This window comes from Cryptotermes secundus, unplaced genomic scaffold, assembly GCF_002891405.2.
Source record: "Cryptotermes secundus unplaced genomic scaffold, Csec_1.0 scaffold160, whole genome shotgun sequence".
Lineage (NCBI taxonomy): Eukaryota > Metazoa > Arthropoda > Insecta > Blattodea > Kalotermitidae > Cryptotermes > Cryptotermes secundus.
The window spans coordinates 1,234,278-1,257,746 of record NW_019745080.1 but is presented as its reverse complement, the minus strand read 5'-3'; the positions used below and the strand labels follow the sequence as shown (position 1 = coordinate 1,257,746).

At 42.0% G+C, this 23,469-nt stretch overlaps 1 protein-coding gene across 1 annotated transcript in view; it reads right to left on the bottom strand.

Moving 5' to 3' along the window:
• Positions 1-23,080, bottom strand: part of LOC111874852 (protein goliath) — a gene marked incomplete at its 5' end in the record, with an annotated part of 107,326 nt that extends 84,246 nt beyond the window's left edge. The window contains 1 exon segment of the mRNA XM_023870700.2: positions 22,468-23,080. Coding sequence (XP_023726468.1) covers positions 22,468-22,969 — 502 coding nt within the window.
• Between the last annotated feature and the right edge of the window lie 389 nt (positions 23,081-23,469).

The following is a 23,469-nucleotide window of genomic DNA, read 5'->3' as shown; positions in this document are numbered from 1 at the left end:
CAACATATTTTTAATCATGGTCTTCCTTACAAGATTATGCCAGATTGCAAATGGTTTTCATTTCTTTTGATTCCGCAACAGGTCAGCCTTGTGTCTGGGTCCCTGCTTTTATGTCTTCCAAGTGACACGACTCACCTCCAGCTGTGCCGAGGTCAAGAAAATGTTGATCTATACATCCACTCCCCCATACGCCTTCATGGCGCAGTGCTTAATTAGTTAAACACAGAGAAAGCTGTACCTTTTACCAAGTGACAGGGTAGACCAATTTTCTTATTCTACGAATTGCAGGGTTACAGTAGAGGTATTCCAACCAGCCTCCACACGGGAATCTTTTACAATTCATTCGTCCATTATTCACTAACAACCCTGTATTCAGATTCTATAACCTGAGCTACTACCAGTGTCATTAAAAAATGTTTTATTTAATTTTTTAATTCCTTGGGGTGAGGTTTGACTGAGTCCACTTGGTACGTCGGTCCTTATTTGGCCTATTGTACCAGCCCCGGACAGTAGAAGAGGGCTGCGAAGCAGTCGGTGGAATAAGAATTGAGAAGGGAACGNGGGCCGGGGGGGGGGGGGAAGAACCTGTCCGAGTGCTACTTTGTCCATCACAAATTCTACATGACCTGACCTGAGATCGAATCCAGGTCGCAACGATGGGAAGCCGGCGAATAACCACCTGAGGTATGGCACGGCCTAATAAAACTGCTAATAAAATGTACAGAGTGTTTCTAAATTATTATCGGGTTTTCCGTGACCTATAATTTTCAAACTTTATGTGCCATGAAAGGCGCGCATGTTGAAATTATTTAGGATTCTGCAGTGTTTATTCTGTAATTAATAAAACGTTTTGAGTTGCACTTTCATATTCAGTAAGTAGTTTTATTTTTTTAATCTGAATTGAAAATTATAGGCGACGGAAAATCCGACAATAAATTAGAATCACACTCTATATTCGTTATGGGCAGTGCAGCATATCACAAAGGTCATTTACTAACAAGCTTCCGTAAACAAGGAGTGACGGAATTACAAGGTTGTGATTTGTTGGAGGTTGTGTAGGAGCATGAATTCGTGCTTAGAATTATGACTGAACAAAAGATCCGGATAATCAGAATTTTTTTTCGAACAATGGACGAAGGTCATATTTTTCAGTGGAAATAGATAAGAGAAGACACAGGTAACTTGACCTCACGAACATACACTATATGCCATTTCTTAACCCTGCCGTCAGAACTCACTCACGAATTAAAAAAAAAAAAAGTGAAACTATCCCTGTACCAGGCCGTGAAGGCCCATAGGGTTGTGAGACGTTGAGGGTCTCACATTATCTAGACAATCGACTCAAAGATGGCGGTAAGGTCACTCACTAATTACCCACAACTAATTACAACGATGTAGATTCATCTTCAGAAGGAGACATTTACGTCCATTTTTGGGGCAGTAACTGACTCCATGCAGCAGATGCCATCTTGACAGTCATGAAATTCCCAACCTTTCATGTTTATTTCTGTGCTTTCTGTATATTCTGTCGTCAGTGTCTATGCTATGTATAGTCAGATGGCAGGATTGATGAATAATGAATTAGAAAAGACTTCAAAGGAAGGGGTACTCGCCTAAACGAGACATTGCCCCAGCACTTTCCTGGAAGTTCGCTTAGTGGGTGGGGGGGGGTGGATTATAACTGGGTCCACTCAGCACGGCGGCCACTGATTGGCCTATTGTAGCCTGCCCTGGGTGATTATGATGGAGAATTTGGTGGAATGTAAATTGGCAGGGGAAACCGAAGTACTCTGAGGAAACCCACCCCAGCGCCACTTTGTCCACCACAAATCCCACTTGACCAAACCCGGGATCGAATCCGGGCCGCCGCGGTGGGAAGCCAGCGACTAAACGCTTTAGCTATGGTGCGGCCGACTTCCTGGAAGTTACTAAGAAAAAACCACGAGAATTTCAGTCAGGACACTCGATGACCCGGCGGAGATTCGAAGAGAGTACCTCCATAATAAAAGTAAAGGTAAAGGTATCCCTGTAACAGGCCGTAGACGCCCACAGCTTTGTGAGACTTCAAGGCTTCCATACTAGCTAGACAATGGGCTCATATGTGGCGGTGAGTTTTTCAGCCTTAGGTGCCGGCCACCCTTTACCCCCAGGAAGATTCCTGGTATTCAATTCTGTTAGAGGCCGAGTCGACCCCAGAGCCATAGTACGGCTGCAATGATTACGTCAATTGAATAATGCAATGACGTTATTTGAAATCGAACCCGCGACCTTCCGGCTTGTACTGATATGCAAACCGCTCTGTCCGCCTTTTATTGAATGTGAATATTAATTACCGTGCTCACAACCCACCACAGGATCCTATCCTGAACAAGAATAATCCAATATTATATTTAAGCATCCTGTTACACTCACACAATATATATGAGACAAACTCCGTCTTAAGTGCAACAATTTAATTGTAGTTCTTTCTTCTTCCCTTCCTCCACACTACATGTTTCGGCCCTAAATGGCCATCATCAGGTGTGTATTCTTACGTAGCTGCTACACTGCCCGTAGTTTAAAATTTAAAATCACCAGTCTTTCCAATTGTATGTATGTATAAAATTTTTGTTAACCTACACGCGTCAATTTGATTTCTAAAATTGGCACTTTTCAAAAAACTTCAATTCAAATTAAAATGTCTATAAATTTTCTGTTCTTTTTCTTTTTCCAAATTTTTAAAAATTAAAATTTTCTCGGGGTACACGCCCTATGTCTATAGTGCTGCAGCGGCCACTTCTTGTTTTATCGCTGTTCAGGTATTGTTCTGTGTAGGCTCTCTCTGTGTGTGTCGCTGCTTATCTTTCAAGAATAATCCAATGAACACTAACCTCTCATTTCTTAAAGGTCTTCTTTAATATTATTTCGTGTGGGTGTGTGTATTTGTGTGTGTAAGAATATATGACGTCAAAGGCTGTGGCTTCGTACTGTGACACGGTACGCTACAGCCATTTCACTCCGTTAAAGTACGATATACCGTAAAAACGTTTAGAGAATATGAGACCTGTAGATCTCACAGCGATAACGATAACTAACCTTGACGCCGTGTAGTCTAATAGAAGTTTACTGACTTTCACAGTAAATAAATGCCTCAGTCTTCATAGCTTAGTGAACCGATCACGAAACCAGCGGGAAAGCAGGTAGTAAACTTGCTCGGCTTATTTCTCGTCCCAGAAAATGAAGGCAATTTGTTCCTCCGAAACGTCGACTAGCATTATATCCCAGAAGATATAACTCCTCATTACCACCGCTGTGAGAATCTCAAATCCTATACAGAGAATGATAACATCGCGTAACAATTCGGACTTTTCATTCGTTTTTATCTCGAAAATCACAAAAATTTCAGAAAAATATATCGTATAAAAAATTCATATTCTCTATAGCTTCTGTTCGAAACACTTTCCCTTCCGGCAAATAATTAGCAAATTATGCAAGAGTCACACTAGAGGTGCACATGCAGGTGTTAAGTAAAGTTTTCGTTACTGTTGTCCGATTTTGACGAAAACTTGCATATTTCAGCAAGTTTTAGTAACGTTCTCGAAGATAATTCATCAAACTTCGCTGGGCGGTTCCCGAGTTAAGAAGCAAACAGATACAGCTAAACCAACAGGCGAATATTGGAAACTTTCCGTTGCAAACACGCCAAAAACTGACCATTGCTAGTGGGGTGGGATCAAGTCCCTTGTACTGCGGCCACTTCTGGCCTATTGTACCGGCCCCAGATGATAGGTGAGGGTGATTGTGGAGCAATCGGTGGAATGAAGATTGGCAGGGGAAAACATAGTACTCGGAGAAAAATCTGCCCAGCGCCACTTTGTCCACCACAAATCCCACTTGACCAGACCCGGGATCGAACCCTGGCCGCCGCGGTGGGAAGCCAGCGACTAACAGCTTGAGCTATGGCGCGGCCCTAAAAAAAACTGACCATGCCATGAAGATAAATAGGGAAGTGGAGGTGTAGTTCCGTGCATTCGTAATTTCGGTACTAGATGGAAATGCGTGGTGAACTTCGCTCTGGCCATTTCAATCTCTGGAGAAATGGTCCGGCCTAAATATATTGTTTGGATGTGACTGTTCCGAAAGGAAAAAGTATGACAATGAATATTTAGTACAATGAAGTTTGTGTGTTTTTAATGGGGCGGAGGGGTTATTTCCTGACGCTGTCAACATCTAGAATACATAGCATGGAATGGATGGATGTTTGAAAAATCATAAAATGGAAGCGGTTGTGATTTAATTGCTCTAGTACTCTGGCATTTTTCTGGATGGACTGAGAAAAATCACGAAAATATTATGTCAGAATAGACAAAATAGGTAATGAAATCCATACAATCTTGGTCAAAATGCAGTTTGAGATTGGTTTCCTTATTTATGATATTTATTTATTTATTTATTTATTTATGATATCGCCATACTCTTTGCGTACCCCCAGGCGCCAACCTTTGAATGGCTGAACCAGTCTTTATGAAACTCTGTATGTATACTGTGGCACCTGACACGATCTCAGCGGCTCACTTCATAAATCCCTCCCGTCAGTCTGTGTGTCTGTATGTGTATCCCTCCTATCGTTGCTAGGCAAAGGTTCGGTAAAATATATCCTTCCTGCCGTTGCTAAGCAACGGCTCGGTAAACACGTTAATAAAATTGTTTGAAGCGTGTGTCTGTGGGTACGTCTATCATTGCGAGGTAACAATTTGATACAGACGTTCCCGCTGCAAAGAATTGTTGGAGTCGTTTTCTATGCAGTCCGTGTGGCGTCAAAGAAAAGTAAGCGATTAATTCCTCCCAGAACTTCTTGTCTGGTTTTCAGATACGTCAGTGCTGAGATGTCAACACAAATGTTCCCTACTGTATCGCATATGTTATTTCATTCGTAATCTTCTCTGCTCACATATTTACAGGTTCTTCTCATCGGCAACTTGTACCTGCGCCAACTAGCAGAACAGTGAGAGGCAAAAAGGGAACAAAGTTTACGTGTGGCATTGACCGTGATGTTGCCTGGAGGAACATTCCAAAATCTGAAGAAAAATGTTTACGGCGTTGAGGTTAGGAAGGCTGACCAAGACGGATCCTGGAAATTCTTAAACGGGCTGTCGCAACGCCCTAGTGTATGAGGCAGGGATGAGCAAACGTTATGCAGTGGCCTGCGAGACACAGGACAGGGGCTGGGAAAGTGCTATCTCGTGCCCAAACAGAAAAGCATCTTCTTCTTTGTGGGGTTACTTAACGAGGCTGTCGGAATCTAGAATATATAACGTCCAACTGTAAGATGACTAGTGAACACCCGTGTGGATGCGGGGTCGAATACCTCCATCGTGACCCTGCGAGTCGTAGGAGGCGATGAAAAGGGAAGTCTCAAATCTGAGACAGTAAAATATGGTCGCGAGTCTCAAGGGACTCGGACCCGAGAAACACTCCACTGGCAAGGGCCAGCAGCATATATAAAAGACAGACCAGTCCTCTCGTCAGAGAGGGCGCCCCTCAAAAACAATACCGTAAATGTCAAACAGTAATAAATATCTGGTCATGAGCCGCAGATTGGGCTCGACATCAAGACTTACCGACTCACTGACCGTCGGTCGCAATATGACTTGGACTTGGACTAGTGAATTGGAAACGATTTTGAAGGAAGCGATCGTGATATAATCAAGGTACTATCCCGGCATTCGCCTGGAGAGATGGAGTAAAATCACGAAAGGCCAATGTAAGGATAGCCCGTGTCTCGGATGAGATTCGAACCCAGTGCCTCCAGCGAACAGTAAAAATTTTCACCTTCAAATGCAGGACAGGGGTAAACAAACGCTATCGGTACTCAAACAAGAAATCTGACATTCATGTGCAGGACAGGCGTGAGCAACAGCTCTGTAGTGGTCAAAGAGGAAATACATATATTGGCTATGATATGATGGACATAGGCGGGCAAATGTTGTCTAGTCCCAAAAGAAAATACTGTCACCTTGATATGAAGGACAGGGTTGAACAAACGACGTGAGGTGCCCAAACAGGAGATATATGCAAGCCGATATTCAGGACATGGGTGCGAAAACACTACCTAACTCCCAAATAGGAAACGTTCATACTATAACAAGAATGGAAGGGTGAACAAACGTTTTATGGTGCCTGAACAGGAAATATTTCAGGTAGAAGAAGATTAAAGTAGAAAGTTCCTACGAAACGTTGGCACATGTCTACAAAACTACAGTGAGTTACAACCTCTTTATTATATACGTCACAACACAAGCATTATCAAGATAATACCATTTTCGGCCCTGCTACATGTTTCGGCTATTGATAGCAATCATCAGGCAAACACATGATTTACACACATATACACACCACTGAACCGCAGCACCAACAAAATTGGACACAATATTATTAAAATATATAAAAAACACTTGACTTGAAAAAATAAAATAAATCAAGTTATATAAAAGAGAAGTGTGATATAAAATAAGAATAACATTTTTTGGTGTTTTTACATCAACGTGTCAGTCGTTGGTTTGTGATTTGTTTTTTGTTTCGTTCCCCGGACAAGTTGGAATATTCATACTTATGCGTATATAAAATTGTGTATGAGGCTCGTAATGTAGATGTAGTAAAGTAAATTATAATCTGAAAATGATATGAAAGTAATATATTAAATTTTATAATCAACGACTGATATTGAAGATGTAGAGCATATAGAGTATATTACTTACATTAGTCAGTGCCTCATCTCACAAAGTATTGTCCGCACTGTAGGGAATGTAAACAACGACTGATTTGGTGATGTAAGATTAAGGTCAATGTAAGGGAGGGAAGGAGGAGGTAGAGATAAGGTGTATACGGAAGTGGTGGTAAGGAGGGAGGGGGTATAACTGTATATTATGTTTTGTGTGTATCAATTATTACATCATATATAGGGTTAAACATTTCGGTAAAATTACCATTCAGTTGCAAATTTAGTTCGCTGATTTCATAGATGTGAAATCTTTCATATGTATCCAAGGTTCGGACTTTCTTGCCGATATATAGAACTTCTAATGTTTTGTCTATCGTACTATATTCATGTGTGGTGTCTAATATACGTTGAGCAAGTTTGGAGCTTTGTCCGTTATTTTTTATGTCTCGTACGTGTTCTTTGAATCTGACTTTAAAGGTACGTCCGGTCTGTCCTATATATTTTAATGGACAGTCGGCACATTGTAGTTGGTAAACCCCACTAAGATTATATAAATCATTTTTGTCATCGTTGATGACACGTTGATAAAAAACACCAAAAGAATCTTATTCTTATTTTATATCATATTTCTATTTTATATAACTTGATTTATTGTATTTTTTACGTCAAGTGTTTTTTTATATATTTTAATAATATTGCATCCAATTTTGTTGGTGCTGCGGTTCAGTGGTGTGTGTATATGTGTGTAAATCATGTGTTTGCCTGATGATGGCTATCAATAGCCGAAACATGTAGCAGGGCCGAAAATGGTCTGATCTTGATATTGGTCGTGTTGTGACGGATATAATAAAGAGGTTGTATATTGTAACACAACAGGATGCATGAAATGAAAATTACAATGAGTTACATAACATTTCTTCTATCCTGAAGATGGCGGCAGCATATTTCGCCGAAATATTCGTACCTGTCAACCTATACGGCATGATATCCCATTCCTTCTATCATGAAGACGGAAGGAACTGATTAATTTGCCTATCATACGTATCTAATAAGCTGCAAGGCTTCACGTCCTGGAATGCCATAATCTTAATGCCTAAATATTTATTGCTTTGAGAGCCGCAAACCTAACAATGAATTAGACACTTTGAATATAATTAGTTTGATGGTCAGCTTGCAGCACAGCACAGCTGACGGATCTCGCTACACCCCTGGACGAATTCCAGCATCAAGTCTGTTGTATCAGAATGACTGAAGAGTGCGTTATTGTTTTGTTCTTTCACTTTCTCGCATACGTAATATAGTGTCACGTGATTGAGTGACTATACATGGGGTTTCGATTGGTAACTGGATTTATTGAACACTTACAGAACGTAACCACAAGTAACTATAGCGATATCGCTAATTCACACCCTCTGCAGTTCACTACAGTAGGTAGTAAGTGTTCTCGGTCTGATGTGTCTTCACTAGTCATTGTCTGGTAACGGCTTCCAACGCCGTAGATCCCTCAGCTTCCGTGTTCACGTCCTTATTGGCTTGCGACTGTCTCACAATTTACTTCCAGTCTGGCCGCCATCTCGCACTAACCTCCTACTCTTCTGATTGACTCCAACTGACTAAACTCTAGACTTATCCTGCTTATAACACCTCAGCAAGGACCGCGTAGAAAACACCGCTCATCAGTGTTGTAGTGTAATTGTTTCCTTAAGAACATGCTTGTTTACTAACGGATGGCGTATAAAACACCGTTCCTCGTTGCTGTAATTGATTTATTGCCGTGAGAACATATTTATTTGCACAACCATTACTCAGTAACGGCTGTCGTATATTTGCTTATTTCGCGGTCGTTTCCTAGCAACGGGTCTATATGCCACAATAGGTTTACATGAGGAAGTATTGCGATGGTCAAAAATGGTCTCAAAAATTGTTACGGATTTATAAATTCTCAGCAAACCTGACCAAGAAAATATGGTTTTTGGAATGACATCCATTTCTGTCTACATGTGCCCGTCGCTAGCGCCTCAACGGTTCGAGGAAACTTATTCGTATCTGGTATTTAATAATTTAACCATCGTACGTCGGCGCACTGTGAACATGAACTCTTAGGCTCTAAAAACAGAAACCCTTCAGATAGGATCCACGAAACAAAATGATTTTCTCAAAAACTCCTCTAAGGATTTCGATTAAATTACAGCAAATTATGGAAAGACTCGACTTAATAAAATTACATAGGCTTTATTTTCGGTAAGAAAAAGATAAGCGCACGAGGGGTCCCCATTGTTTATGTAACAATGGTATACCACGCAACAATCGATTTCGAAAGCAATCGTAGTCAATCGTACATGAGAAAAATGTGCAAACGTCTTTCCATCGATTTTTAAGTATATTTACGACACTCTTAATACATAGTATAGTTTCAAACGGTAGGATTGACGGATTAATTCGAAAGGATAAGGAAGGAGACGGCATAGAATTAATGTTATCTGCTTGGAAGTACCGAGTAAAAACAAGAAAACTCTGCAAGGGCAGCGGGTGTCTCAGCCAAGATTCGAACCGAGCACTTACAGAATACAAGCTTGGAGCGTTACTGCTATACCAGTTTGGTCGGTGTTATGTGCTTTGCTTTCCTCACTCGTCACTAGAAGTGTTCCAATAACAAGTTCGTTGGATCGTAACATGTAAACATGTACTGCATGTCTGTACAAAGCAACATGTTTCTGTGGATAACTATTAAATATTTTGTCGGCGTTTGTATGCTTTATAAAATTCTGTTGTCAAATATTGTATTTCAGCATCATATTGTGTGTGAATAACTCATTATTGGTTCCGTCGTGTATAAACGTNTGTATTACTAATTATGAATATATATATTTTTTTAAATGAAGTGTGATTTCGAATATTTCGAATATAAGCCGCACCCCAGTTTTCCTCTTGCATTTTTGGCAAAAAATGTGCGGCCTATACATGCGTAAATACGGTATTATTTTAAATATCAGTCCTTGTTTGACCATTCCTCTCTGTTATTTAGTTCAGATTCATGTGTATAATACAGTCTCGTAAATGCAAACACCTATTTGTTAGAATATCACTTAGGCAATGTTTTAACACATATTAGAACACGTTTCGGAAAAATGGGGCCATCATAAGGTATACAATGATCATATACGTTGGTTCGTATGATTTGATCACGTTTGGTCAACTGCGGAGTTCATTTATCATCGAAAAAATTATGATTATTTATTAGTAATAAAGAAGCACCCGAAATCAAGATACATTTTAATATTGTCACGTGTAGTAGGGGTGACCACAGACGGGGTCTGGATTGGTGAATGGATTTATTGAACACTCGGAAATACAAGCAATTACAGCACCAACGCTAATCTCCACAATTCACAGGTCACAACAGCACCCGCCTTTTCCAGCCTGCTGTTTTTTCACCATCCATTCCCTGGCAACGTTTCCTAACAGTGGAGATTCTTGAGCTTCACAAAGTAAGGTCCTCTCTACACAGCTTGCTGTGCAGAACTCAACTGAACTCTCAACAGACCTTGTCCCTTGCTTATAACATCTCGACACGGAGCAAGCAGAAACATCCAGTTTATATTGTTGTAGTCCAATTGTTGCATTATTAAGAATCTGATGCCTAGCAACGAGAATATGTTTACCGAGTGGCTGCCCATAAACGGTCGCTGTTTACAGAGTCACCGCTTAGGAAGGGGTCTATAGGTCACAATATCATCCTTCCATATACGCTTATGCCTTACAAGCGGGTTTTCCTTTTCTTCCTAACGGTCCCCTTATCATCCTGTCCTACACTCTTTTTCAATTTACGCATCTTCGGTTCTTCATGCCTGCGATTCTCAAGATTCTGAGCCACTCTGTTGTGACACCGTGCAGTTTTATGAGTACCGACTTTCCAGACGTACATGATAATTTCGTCTTCAGAGTTTAAGAGTGTGGTTTCCCTCCTAAAGCCACCCCTGGTGTCCACGCGGAGGGGAGTAACATCTGGAAAGTTGGCAAAGACGACAACTGTCCACTTACGTCAACGACTGAGGCGTCGTGCTGAGAGCTACGTGGCACTGGGGTGAAATATAGCTAGTGTCGCTAACTGTCCCCTCGGGGCACCTGGCAGCACCCCGTTGTATTCATACCGTCCATCCGTATGGGGTATTGCGGTTAGCGACCTCTTAGGTCTCCTCTACTCGTGGGACCGCATACGGATATCAACGAAAAGAAAACTGGTTTACAAGACTCTAGAAGAGAGAAGGACTGCATTCCAAGCGCTTCTCTACAAGAAATTCTTCAGCGGCGGAGGGGGGGGGGCCCTGGCGCACCATCAATGGGTGCTGACGCAACCAGCAAACCCGTAGTTGGGGTTTCAGCCAAGGGTATGGACGAACCAGTAGCGAGAAACTTGCCTGAGGTAACATCAAGAGGCCTGTCGGGAACTCGCAGTTCTGACACAACACTGCAGTTCTAGCACACCTGCAGAAGGGGAAGTCCAGAAACATCTAACCTCTGGAGGAGGCAAGCGCCATCTGGAGAGGACAAAACTGTTTGGATGCGCCAGGCGGAAGCTGAAAGCCAAGCAGTAACCGGGGGATGTAGGCATGCCAAAGCTGGGAGATACCCCGACCAGGACCTCTAACAGGCCAGAGTCTGAAGGTCATACATCCAAAGAGACCCATGGACTCTAGTGGACCAAGGACACTACACTCTGCAATGTGGTAACACGCATATGCAGTGCTGCTGAATACAAGAAATTGCCCCTAGGAACATTCCTTGACATGGAGGGAGCTTTTGACAGACTCTCAGTTAACGTAATAACAGACTGCTGGAAGGAATTACATTGGGCCCACCATCTGCATATGGGTCTGCTCTATGCTGGAAACAGAAACATAACAACCACTTTGTCGGGAGAAATCTTGAGGGCGTCCACGGCTAGGGGATGCCCGTAGGGACACACGTTTTCACCTCTTCTGTGGAGTCTGCTTGTGGAAAAATTTCTATGCGAGCTTAAAAACAATGGCTATTGCACTGTTGCGGGGTTCGCAACCCTTTTTAATTTTAGGAACTTGAGTCTGTGTCTTGGATCATGCCCTCTACTAAATTTACAGCACGTCAAGAAGTTGACCTGCTTCCTCAGAGAAAAAATGTTAATCTACCCCTGCCATTCCATAAATTAGTGGAGTCCTGGAGTGTTTTCGTCTGGGACCTATCCTTCACCAACAGCTGGTGTAATCTGATCTGCGTGAGGGTTCATGTCTCGGGACATTGGTCTGCAAGTTTAGTTTTTAGAGAGGTTTTAAGAAGAAGAGGGAAGTTGAAGGGGGCATTTTGTCTGGGTTGGGGCTATGGGAAGGCTGGCCAGGCTTACGTCCACCAGCGCTTGTATGTAATATACACTAAGAATCAATAAATCCTCTATTATCTGTAGTGAGTATTTGCTCTTTGTGGTTGGAATACCCGCTCCAGCAGCCAACTGACCATCGCCATCACTGAATTATTACGCTACCGCTCGGCCAACATAATTCAGTCGACCAGCTACCATCTTAGGTCACGACAGCACAGTAGGATATGCTGATGATATAGCAATGCTAATCATCGGAAAATTCCCTCATACTGTGTTCGAGGTCTTACAAACAGCCCTAGGTATAATTCAACAGTGGCGCGACAGGACGAATTTGTCCATGAACCCTAGTAAGACGGTTATAGGGGGGATAGCGCGACCAAGAGGTCTAGTTCGAGTCCCAGTGGGAGCAAGAATTTTCACTTCTCCATGTCGTCCAGATGGGCTCTGGGGTCACCCAACCTCCTATCCACTTGGTACCAGGGGATCTTTCCCCGGGGTAAAGTGGTAGGGGTGTGAAGCTGACAACTTATCTCCAACTAGTGCCGAGGTCAAGAAAATGTGAGTTCACACATCCACTCCCCCATAAGCCTTCATGGCGTAGTGCTTAATTGGTTATGCACAGGGACAGCTTTATCTTTACCCTACTAAGCCGGTAATAATACATTTCACTATGGAGAGGAACATTAAGGCACTCAAGGAGCCAACCCTTTTCAATGAAACTATACAGCTGTCCAATGGGGTAAAATACCTTATACAAGGGGCTGACATGGAGAAAACAGCTGGATAGAGTAACCAACAAGGCCTATAGAGCGTTTTGGACCTGCAGAGGCACGTTTCGGAGAATTTGGGGACTGAAATCGAAGGGGCTATACTCGATATACGAGTACGCCGTGACCGTAAGACACAGTTACCTATGATGCCACTGTGTGGTGGCCTAGGGTCAAAATCAAAACAGGAACAGCTGCACTTAGCAAACTGCAAAGGATGGCCTGGTTGAATGAGGACAGCTCCAATGGCTGCAATTAAGGTCCTCCTTGGACACCCCCACTGCACTTACAGTTGAAGGCTGAAGCCAGACAGGTGTATACATATAGACTATGCAGTGGTCAATTAAAACCCAAATCTGAAGGCTCTGAACACGCATATACGAGTATAACTCGGCATGAAGGAAACCATCCACAGATGGGGACGATACCGTGACATGTCTGTGACAAACATCTCATGGTCTGATTCCCTGATAGAAGTGGATGGAAAGACGATTTTCAACCCGATATGAGAGGGGGACACATCTGATACACAAATGGCTCCAGATAAATAAAGGCACTGGGGCTGGTGTGTATGGTCATGGTACAAGGTAGAAGCTTAGCTTTAGTCATGGGGAAATACACAACAGTATTCCAGACATAAATGTATGACATTGAGTCATGCGCAGTAGATAATCTAGATAGGGACTGTAACAATAGAAACATATATTTGTATATTCTATCAGACTGTCAAGCTGCCATTAAAGCACCTGACAATTACTAGAGCAATTCAGAACTGGTTTTGGATTGCCATCAAATCCTCATGAAACTGGCTAAACGTAACAGAGTTCAACTGCTATGGGTCTCGGGGTAAGAGGGTAATGAAACGACGCATCAACTGACAAAATTGGGAGCTGAATGTCCGCTTATAGGACCTGAACCATCTTGTGGTATTTTAGGAAGAACTGCTAAAAGGGCTGTCAGGGACTGAACAAACAGATACCATCAAAAATACTGGGAGTCCCTAACAGGACTCAAAACAGGCAAAGGAATTCCAACAAGGACCCTGTCAGAAGAACCAAGGAAGCGTCAAAACTAAATAGAAACCTGTTGTGATTGGTAACAAGACTACTCACAGGACACTGTCACGTGTAAGATCATGTCTTTGAAATTGGATTCATGGATAGTTCCATTTGTGAAAGGTGCCTGGAAGAAGATAAACCAGCTACACACATCCTATGTGACTATGAGGCTATCCTATGGTTTCACCACCTGGGTCATTAACCTATGGAGCCAGACTCCGCTGTAAGCAAAATACTACACTTCTTTTAAAGTGTACGATCGTTGAAGGGCTGAAATGGAGGGGGATGCACAATAGATCATCCAAATTCTCGGTGCAAGGGCCGGTCTAGGCCTAGACCTTATGCATGCATTCATCCACCCGTTCATTAAGTATGCGGTTTCAGAAACAGGCTCGACCCCTCTCATTAGGTCTCATGACCATCCTCGTAACTTCCTTACATTAAAAAACATATTTCTGAACCTACCCACTTCAACGCTGAAGGAGGAGGCAGCATTTCCTCCGAAACGTCCGCATACGCTCACAGAACTATATGAAGTCACAACACAGAAGACCACCATCTTAACTTTCAATTTAAATGTTTTCTTAAATGTGAGAGATCAGAATTTAGAAATGGAGAAGTTGGAAGGAAACTGTTATTGCCAATTTCAAAATACTCTCCTGGCATTGGCTGGAAAAGATTGAGAAAGAAACTGATTAACTCTCAGTTACGATAACCACGCTCCAGTCGAGATTAGAACTGGATATTGCCGACGTTACCGCCTAAACTGACATGCCACAGTGCAAGACTTATCACCAGGCTCGATCCTCAACACGCAGACAACATTATCTCTGTTGATACGGTTCTCACAGCGTGGGCTTGGGTTGCAAGCGAAGCACAGCGCAAACTCGACACCCCAAACTAATCGTAATTACAGCATTCACTTGTGTATTCGGAGTATTAAATCGTTCGGACTACTGGATTTCAAATACGATGATGTAAAATTGTTAATTCAAAAGATTTATACGCACAATTTATATACAAACAACGACCAGAACTCGAGGACACCGGGCTGGAGGCAAGCGGTAACCGGGTTACATCCTTCTCAGCGCACAGAGGCGCATGTCCAGTAACAAATGTCGGTGTGGCGCTGGGGCAGGTTTGCTCAGAGTACTTCTGTTTCCCTTGCCAATTTTCATTCCACCAATTTCTCCACAATCACCCTCACCTATCATCTGGGGCTGGTACAATAGGGCAGAAGTGGCCGCAGTACAAGGGACTTAGTCCCACCCCACTGGCAATATAAAAAAAATGACGGCATGTTTCACAAGAATTCAGTTTTAGTAAAATACTTAGATTACATTTGTAAATTTTGGAGGCGCTTTTTTTTTCTGAGAGTCAGTTGGAATTACAGGGAGTTCGCATTACCGAGGTCCACCTAAAAGCAGTCATATAGAAATATTTTAAAAAAAATGTGTTATGTTATTGTCAGCCGACGGTAAAAAGCAGAATTCGACAATTTCGTCAACCAAGAAAGCAAAAACCATTTACGTTAAAAGGCAAGTTTATAACTAAAATAATTATTCATAATACACTTATATTATATGAAATATCTCATTACATTTGCCTCGGAACTGGCGTGACATATGGGCCCACGTTAGACAAAGACGCACACAACAAACACAATTCCAATAACGGAGTACGTGGAACATTAAAGATAAAGCTTAAAGAATAAAACAAAGGACGATGAACAATTGAAATTTTATACGCAGTAGTATTACGTTGCCGCGTTTCATGGACATATATCTTGCACAACAATAAAAGAATGATTCATTAAAGCAATGTAGGCACGTAAATATCTCACTTGTTTGACTACAACAGTACTGTGGCATCTCTGCCGAAAGCCAGAACTGTGAAGCCAGCAGAGACAAAGGTAAGATAGCCGCCAGCCTGCGAGGACGTGAACCCGGGACCAGTGGAACGTCCACTGTTGGAAGACGTTATCAAGCAGTGCATTGAAGACCGTAATTGGGAAAATTAGTCTTTGTCTGATGGTGATTTATAAAGTATACTAACGAGTTTTGTATATAAGGATCCAACAGATCCGGTTACCAATCCAACCACCGTTTATAATCACTCACACAAGTGACAGGATATTACTCATCATAAAATCCGTATCTTGTGTCGTCACCATATCACAGGGCCTACTGAATTTGAGATTAAAAAGACTTTAAAAAACTTACACGCAGTATCACTGCAATATATGCCGCACACATTTTATGAACATGTTTCGAGAAGCATTAGATCCAGCAGCGTAGCAATATGACAGCTCGTAGAGATGAAATGTTCCAGTGACCGAACGTAGTAATAAACAAGAACAGTCTTCCGGGATGGGACGCCGTGTAGCGCGACAGATATTAGCCAAATTTTCAGAAGGAATTTATTGTCCCCTTCTTCAAGTAAAGCACTGTTTGCTGAACTTACTATTCCAACTAAAGATGCAGGCAGTTATGTTTCTCGAAACGTAGGTGAACAAGGAGTCACATTCCAGAAAGGAGTACTATTCATTGTCATCACTGTGATAACTTCAAATTCAATGTAAAGACGCCCAAGGGGACTAATTTCGTAACGAGTTTCTAGGGAATCATCCAATTCTTTAAAAAATGTAGCGAGGACACGCGAAGCTATTGTATGATACATAGTTTTTTAACGCTATTTTCAAACACAGTAATATTAACTACAAATATCGTACTATTTGCCAAATATTATTACGATTGTAACATCAATGAAGATATAAGATGGGTAGGCCATGTAGCTTATTTGTTATTGCCTGTGTCACCTGCTCAGACTATATAGCGTCGAATGGTACTGAAAAATGGATTGTAAATTACGTGTAAGGAAGCGGCCGTGGCCTGATTTGCGATACTGGAGCGACAGAGGACGGAGCCCATAGTTCAATTCCAAAAGAGGCAGTATGGGATCTTTTGTGAATAAAGGGGCACTGCGATTGGTAAGTATCACAGGTAACGGTAAAGTTGTCCCTGTGTTTAATTCATCAAGCACCATGTCATGAAGACGTACTGTGGAGGGGAAGTATAGCTCCACCACTCTTAAAATTGACACTAGATGGAAGTAAATGGTCAGCGTAACGCTCCAGCAGCTTTAACTTTCGAGAGAGAGCCCGTGTAATCCGTTTAGTAGGAGGCTGGGTAGGTCCCAGAACCGGTCTCAACGCTGTCCAGCAGAGAAAAAAATTTGTCCCTGCTGGGAATCGAACCTCTGCCTCCCAGCCCGTAGCTATACTGATTGAGTTATCTCCTATCACCTTTCCGCGAATTCTTCATGCTGATATGTCATCGTATGTGCGTTATGTGTAAATACAAAAGGTTAGGTTTAAAAGCTTTAAACCTGTGAGCCAAGCAATAATGTTGGCAGGAAATTTCGGTTGCCATTTCTCTAATTAAAGGGAAACTGTCCCCCAGAGTAGTGGTTACCGAACCCTTTTAATCAGAGGCCCTTAAGATGTGAAAAAGGAAAAGAATTTTCTTTCCATTTTTCTCTTAAGCAACGTTCTAATTTTTCACGGTGTCAGGTATACCTGATGACAGTATGTTAGTATGCAACACGTTTCAGTGGGCCCATACAGAAGGATACAGCAGTTATTCGCCCCATGCCCCCTTGGCACTACAGCCCCAGTGGGCCTAGGCCTACCTCCATAAACTTCTCCGTTCACTTCGGCTTTCTAGATCTTACGCATTCGGTAGGACTCCTTGGCCGGGTGATCAGCTCGTCGCAAGGCCTCTACCTTTACACAAACACAGAAAAACGCACACACACAAACTAAACATCCATGACCTGAATGGGATTCGAACCCACGATCCCGGTTTCCAAGCGAGCGAAGACAGTACATGCCTTAGACTGATCGGCTACCGTGACCGGCAAATATACCCTTATTTAATTTAAAATATTAAATCATCATCAAAGTATACGTAAAATGACATAACACTTAAAATCTCTTCATTATATATTTTAAATTTTATTTTAATAAATCATAATAAACTTATGGTGTTTAGTAAATATATTTATGTGGGTTTGGGAGCCGGGATAGCTCAGTCGATACAGCGACTGGCTATGGGCTGGACGGCCGCGAGGTCGGAATTCGAGTCCCGGTAGGGTCAAGAATTTTCTTTTCTCAACGTCGTCCAGACTGGCTCTGGGGCTGACCCAGCCTCCTATACAATGGGTACTGGGGCCCTTTCTCCAGGAGTAAAGCGGCCGGGGCTTGAAACTGACCACTCACCTCCAACTAGTGCCAAAGTTATAAAAATGTGGATCTATACATCCACTTCACCATACGCCTTCATGGCGCAGTGTTTAATTAAAAAATAAATAAAATTCATATGGGTTTAGATATCTGATGGGGTCCCCACATTTGTTACTGTCCCGTAATCTCTCTCATCTGTCCTATGCCCTGTGTTTGTGTGTCATGTGGCCATCATCAGGTACGCTACACGCATGCACAGTGCACAGGCTTCCGTATCGAATGGAGCACCTGACAATGGTCGCATGATGGCTGAAATATGTTATGAAATAACATAATACCAGTAAGTGTACAGTGACACCGTGAAGTCACCGACATGTTGCGAAGAGCGGGTCGATAACACATTCGTGCTGAAATCATAACGCAACAGCGTGCTTCAGTATGTAACTGCGGATAAGAAAGTTCGAGGCCCCCTCAACCTACGAAAGTGGCTTAAATTGTGATGTAGAAATTTTTCAAAAATAATTACTTACGAACCTTAATTATATCTCTTAACTATTCCTTCTTTTATATCGTGTAATTTAATTCAATGTGGTCCTCTATAACTAACTTCTTGATGCTGAGCCCTACTTGAGAAGCTGGCAGTCGCTCAGTTACTCAATAATTTCCCAAACTGTTATGGAACCCAGAGATTCGTTCCCGTATTCATAAGAGCCCGCCAGTCCCTATCCTGAGCCAGATCAATCCACTCAGTACTCCTCTATCCTCCGAGCTACGTCTAGGTCTTCCTAGAGGTCTCTTTCCCACCAAATCCTACATGCATTCATGGGCCCTTCATACGTTCTACATGCCCTACCCATCTCATTCTACTTGACTTGATCATTATAATTGTACTTGGAGAAGCGTACAAGTTTTGAAGCTCCTCATTATGCAGTTTTCTCCAAGCTCCTGTCCCTTCACCTCTCTTCGGTCCAAATATTCTCTCAGCATCCTGTTCTCAGACAGCCTCAGTCCATGTGCCTCCCTTGAAGTCAGAGACCAGATTTCACACCCATACAGAACCACAGGCAAACTTATCATTAAAAAAAACACTTATTTTGTCACGTCTCTGCAATAAGGCTGTCTGTTTTCTTAAGTTATAATCACGCCATGGAAACGTATGAGGAATTGGACATGTTATGTCCACGGACTCTTAACACTGACACTAGCTTCACGCTACAGCCATTTTACCACATAACAGGAGAAACTTGGTGAACTCTCCAGAGCTGACTACGATGTAATGGCGAGAAAGCACTACCTCTGCAGGTAGTCGAACTCAGTTTATGTGAACTTGCAAACCTACCCGGTATTTAGCACAGGAAGATCCATTTGTAAGGAAAGGTGAATTTAACCATGTAAAAAAAAATGTAAAGCTATCCCTGTACCAGGCCGTGAAGGCCCATAGTGTTGTGAGACGTTGAGGGTCCCACATTATATAGACAATCGGCTCAATGATGGCGGTAAGGTTGTCAGCCTTACGCGCCGGCCGCCCTTTACTCCCCAGGAAAATTATTTAATTAATTCCTGGTACTCATTTCTGTTAGAGGCTGAGTAAACCCCAGGGCCTAGTGCGGCTGGAAGGATTAGGTCAACTGAAAAAAAATCCAATGATCTCATCAGGACTTGAAGCCGCGACCTTCCGGCTTGTAGCATAGCCCCTTAACCAACTACGCTACCGCGTTGTACTTCATTAATTAAGCACGAGGACATGAGGATATATGGGTAGTGGAGATATAGCTCCATCCTTCCTGACCTCGGCACTAGAAGTGAGTGGTCAGCTTTACGCCCCAGCAATTTTACCCTCACCCCGGGGAAAGGCTGGGTAAGCCCCAGAGCGGGTCTGGACGCTGTGGAGGAAATAAAAATCTCTTGCCTCTGCAATGAATTGAACCCCGGCCGTCCAGCATGTCGCTATACCGACTGAACTATCCCAGCTCCCTTTACACCCATTACACTACAATAAAATACAGAAGGGACGAGAGTTACACAAACCTGTCGCGACAGTTTTCGATCTGTTACGCATTGCGTTTAACTAATGAAGTAAAAGTAAAGTAAAGTAAAGTAAAGTTAAGCTATATGGAGGCCCATAGGGTTGTGAGACGTTGAGGGTCCCACATTATCTAGACAATCGGCTCACAGATGGCGGCGAGGTTGTCAGCCTTACGCGCCGGCCGCCCTTCATCCCCAACGAAGATTCCTGGTACTCATTTCTATTAGAGGCTGAGTCGACATGAGGGCCATAGTGAGGCTGGAAGGAGTAGGTAAATTGAAAAAATCCACATAATGGGGACTCGAACTCGCGACCTTCCCTCTTGTAGCATAGAGCCTCAACCAACTATACTACCATGCGCCCCTGTTAACTAATGAAGAGCCTTTCTTTTATTAATAATAGTTAAATATTCATGGGATTAACAACACATTCTTAAAAGAAGCCTTTACATTTTTCGGCTAATTATTGTCTTTCTTGGTAAATTAAGTTGAAATTTTAGATAATTAAATTTACCCTGAATCATAATTTATTAATCATTAAGAACTATATGTGTGTGTGTTTACAAACATATAACAGTAAAACATAATGATATTCAGACTCGGAATTCCTTACAATTATATACATTCACAATGGGTTATTCATACTTAATTTTAACTTCAGCTGTGTTCACGACACTGAAAAGCTTCTCTGACTCATTAGTAAACAGGAATGTCGTAAATGTTTACTGAGACTAAAACAAGTTTACGAATGTTTACTTTCAAAGAAACGCCAGTAACGTTCCTTCCACGAACCGTTCATGTTACATTAGATTATCAAGAACTGCTTTTTGACAAATTCTCGAATTACTTACCTGCGAATTTCTGCTGCATATGTTCCATATAATCGAATGAGATGGAAAGATTATTTCACGAATTTTAGCAAACCATGTTGCTTCTTACTAACCGGGGCCGCGCCATAGCTCAAGCGGTTAGTAGCTGGCTTCCCACCGCTGCGGCCGGAGTTCGATCCCGGGTGTGGTCAAGTGGGATTTGTGGTGGACAAAGTGGCGCTGGGGCAGGTTATCTCCGAGTACCTCGGTTTCCCCTGTCAATCTTCATTCCACCCATTGCTCCACAATCACCCTCACCTATCATCTGGGGCTGGTACAATAGGCCAGAAGTGGCCGCAGTACAAGGGACTTAGTACCACCCCACTAGCAATAAAAAAGAATCTTACTAACTCCATGCAGCCGAGTACTTCTTGCAAAGGCACCAGTGGCTCAGTTACTTATGAATTCTGCAACATTTTATGGAACCAAAAGGTTAATTACCGTATTCACAAAAGCCAGCCACCTGTCCCTATCCTGAGCTAGATCAATGGAGTCCATTACACACCATCCTACTTATCTAAGATCCATTTTAATATTATTCTCCCACCTAGGTCTTCTTAGTGGTCTTTTAGTTTCTGGCTTTCCCACCAAAACCCTATATGCAGTCCTTTTCTCCCCCATCCATACTTCTGTTATAATTAATGTTAATGTTATCAATGAAAGTCATCTTTTTTCCAGCAGCATCTGTATTTTATTAAAGGTTAGTTTGCGAGTAAATATTTGTACTAAACAGATCATGTTCTATTTAGTCTCCGGTTACCGAACCCAGAACGCCCTCCCTCAGAATACAGCAAAAGGTCTAACCACTAGACAGCGTTTGATGTCTAATTCAATACACACGTCGATCAATAACAGTAATTTTATGTTGTAAATAAATTACGCGATATATCGATAACCTGAATCCATATCGAACACTTTCTACTTCATATCGTATCGTATNTAATACTGCAATTGGGTTTTAGCCCGGTGGCAGTAGTACACAATAGGACACAACAGACAAGTAACACACATTACACTAAGTGACAACACGTTCAAACAAAACACAACAATAAGGACATCCTACCACAGTGAATTTGTGCATATGCAGTAATCACAGGCATAAAATGAACAAAGAACTGATTCGGAGTAGAAAAGTTTACATTATCTCAGCATAAAATATTATAAACTTCATGCCAGCAAATGTTCAGAGTACCTCATACAGTGCGTTCGCACTTTATGCGATTGTCAAGTAGTGCGATATGAAAAATATGAATAAAGTCTCACTTTACACACAAAATTTGAAATAATGCGAACCCCCCCCCCCCAACTGGCAAAAATTATGTACGTGTTATTCCTATGAGAAAATTGGTACTGAACTATGCGAGGCCTTCATGAATCAGGAACGCATCCTCGCATAAAATGCGACAGCACTGCAGTTTAATGACCTAATGTAAAAAATATAAATATACTCACTGAGTTCAGGTGGAATGCTCATTTTGTCGAGAATATGAGTCTCTTTGTCATTGTATATAAGCACAGCAGACGCATTGCTAAGTATAGCATTCAACACTTTCACAGCGAACTCGCATTGACCTCGCTTGATAAGGGCAATCCACGGCTCAGATACGGGCAGCTTGTGGTCGTGAGTACTATAAGTCATCAAGGGCCAAGTGCAAGCAGTGGGTTCTCCTGTTCTCTTCGACCTAACGTGTATCAGAACTCCGGACGCCGGACCCACATAAGATTCACCGTATTTTCCAGACTCTGTGTTATCAGAATGCATCACCCCATCACTCATATTATAAGTTGTATTGATATAGGCATATATACAGGAGCCAGTCCTTATATTATGGTCCCCTAGACGAAAAGCTGTGGTAAGATCTCCCGCACGTGACATTGACAGAGATGTGGACCACACGGGGAGTAAATAATTGAGGCACAGAAGGGCGCAAAGAATGTCAGTGACCAGATGCATCGTGGACGTTAGACACTTGCTACTTTCGAAATTAAACAACAAATGTGTTGAAATCTTGGGTTATTTCAGTGTTATCACTAACACACGTGAACACTCCAAAATACTTTTCTTCTTAACAATACACAATATATTAAGTCACAAATTCTTTTGAAGTATGTCTAAATTGTTAGTATATATTAAAAATTCTTTATTTTGCCTAAATTTTTCCAGTAGTTTGTCTTTATGTTGATGTTTCTTTAACCAGGCGTGGAAATTTAATCCACAGCTTTTCCAGATAATACATTTTCTTGAGGCATTAGATAGCTCTCTATTCTTTATGTAAACAAGATAGTGCACATATTTACTACGCGTCACTCACTGCATTATAATTAAAGAACTTGCGTCACGTTTAAATCTTCTCCCGTCATATGAATAACGTTATTGAGCTGTTTACTGGTCCATATGAAGGAAAAGAATCCCTAACATAAATTTCATAAAGCAGGCTGTCTTCTCTATGATTA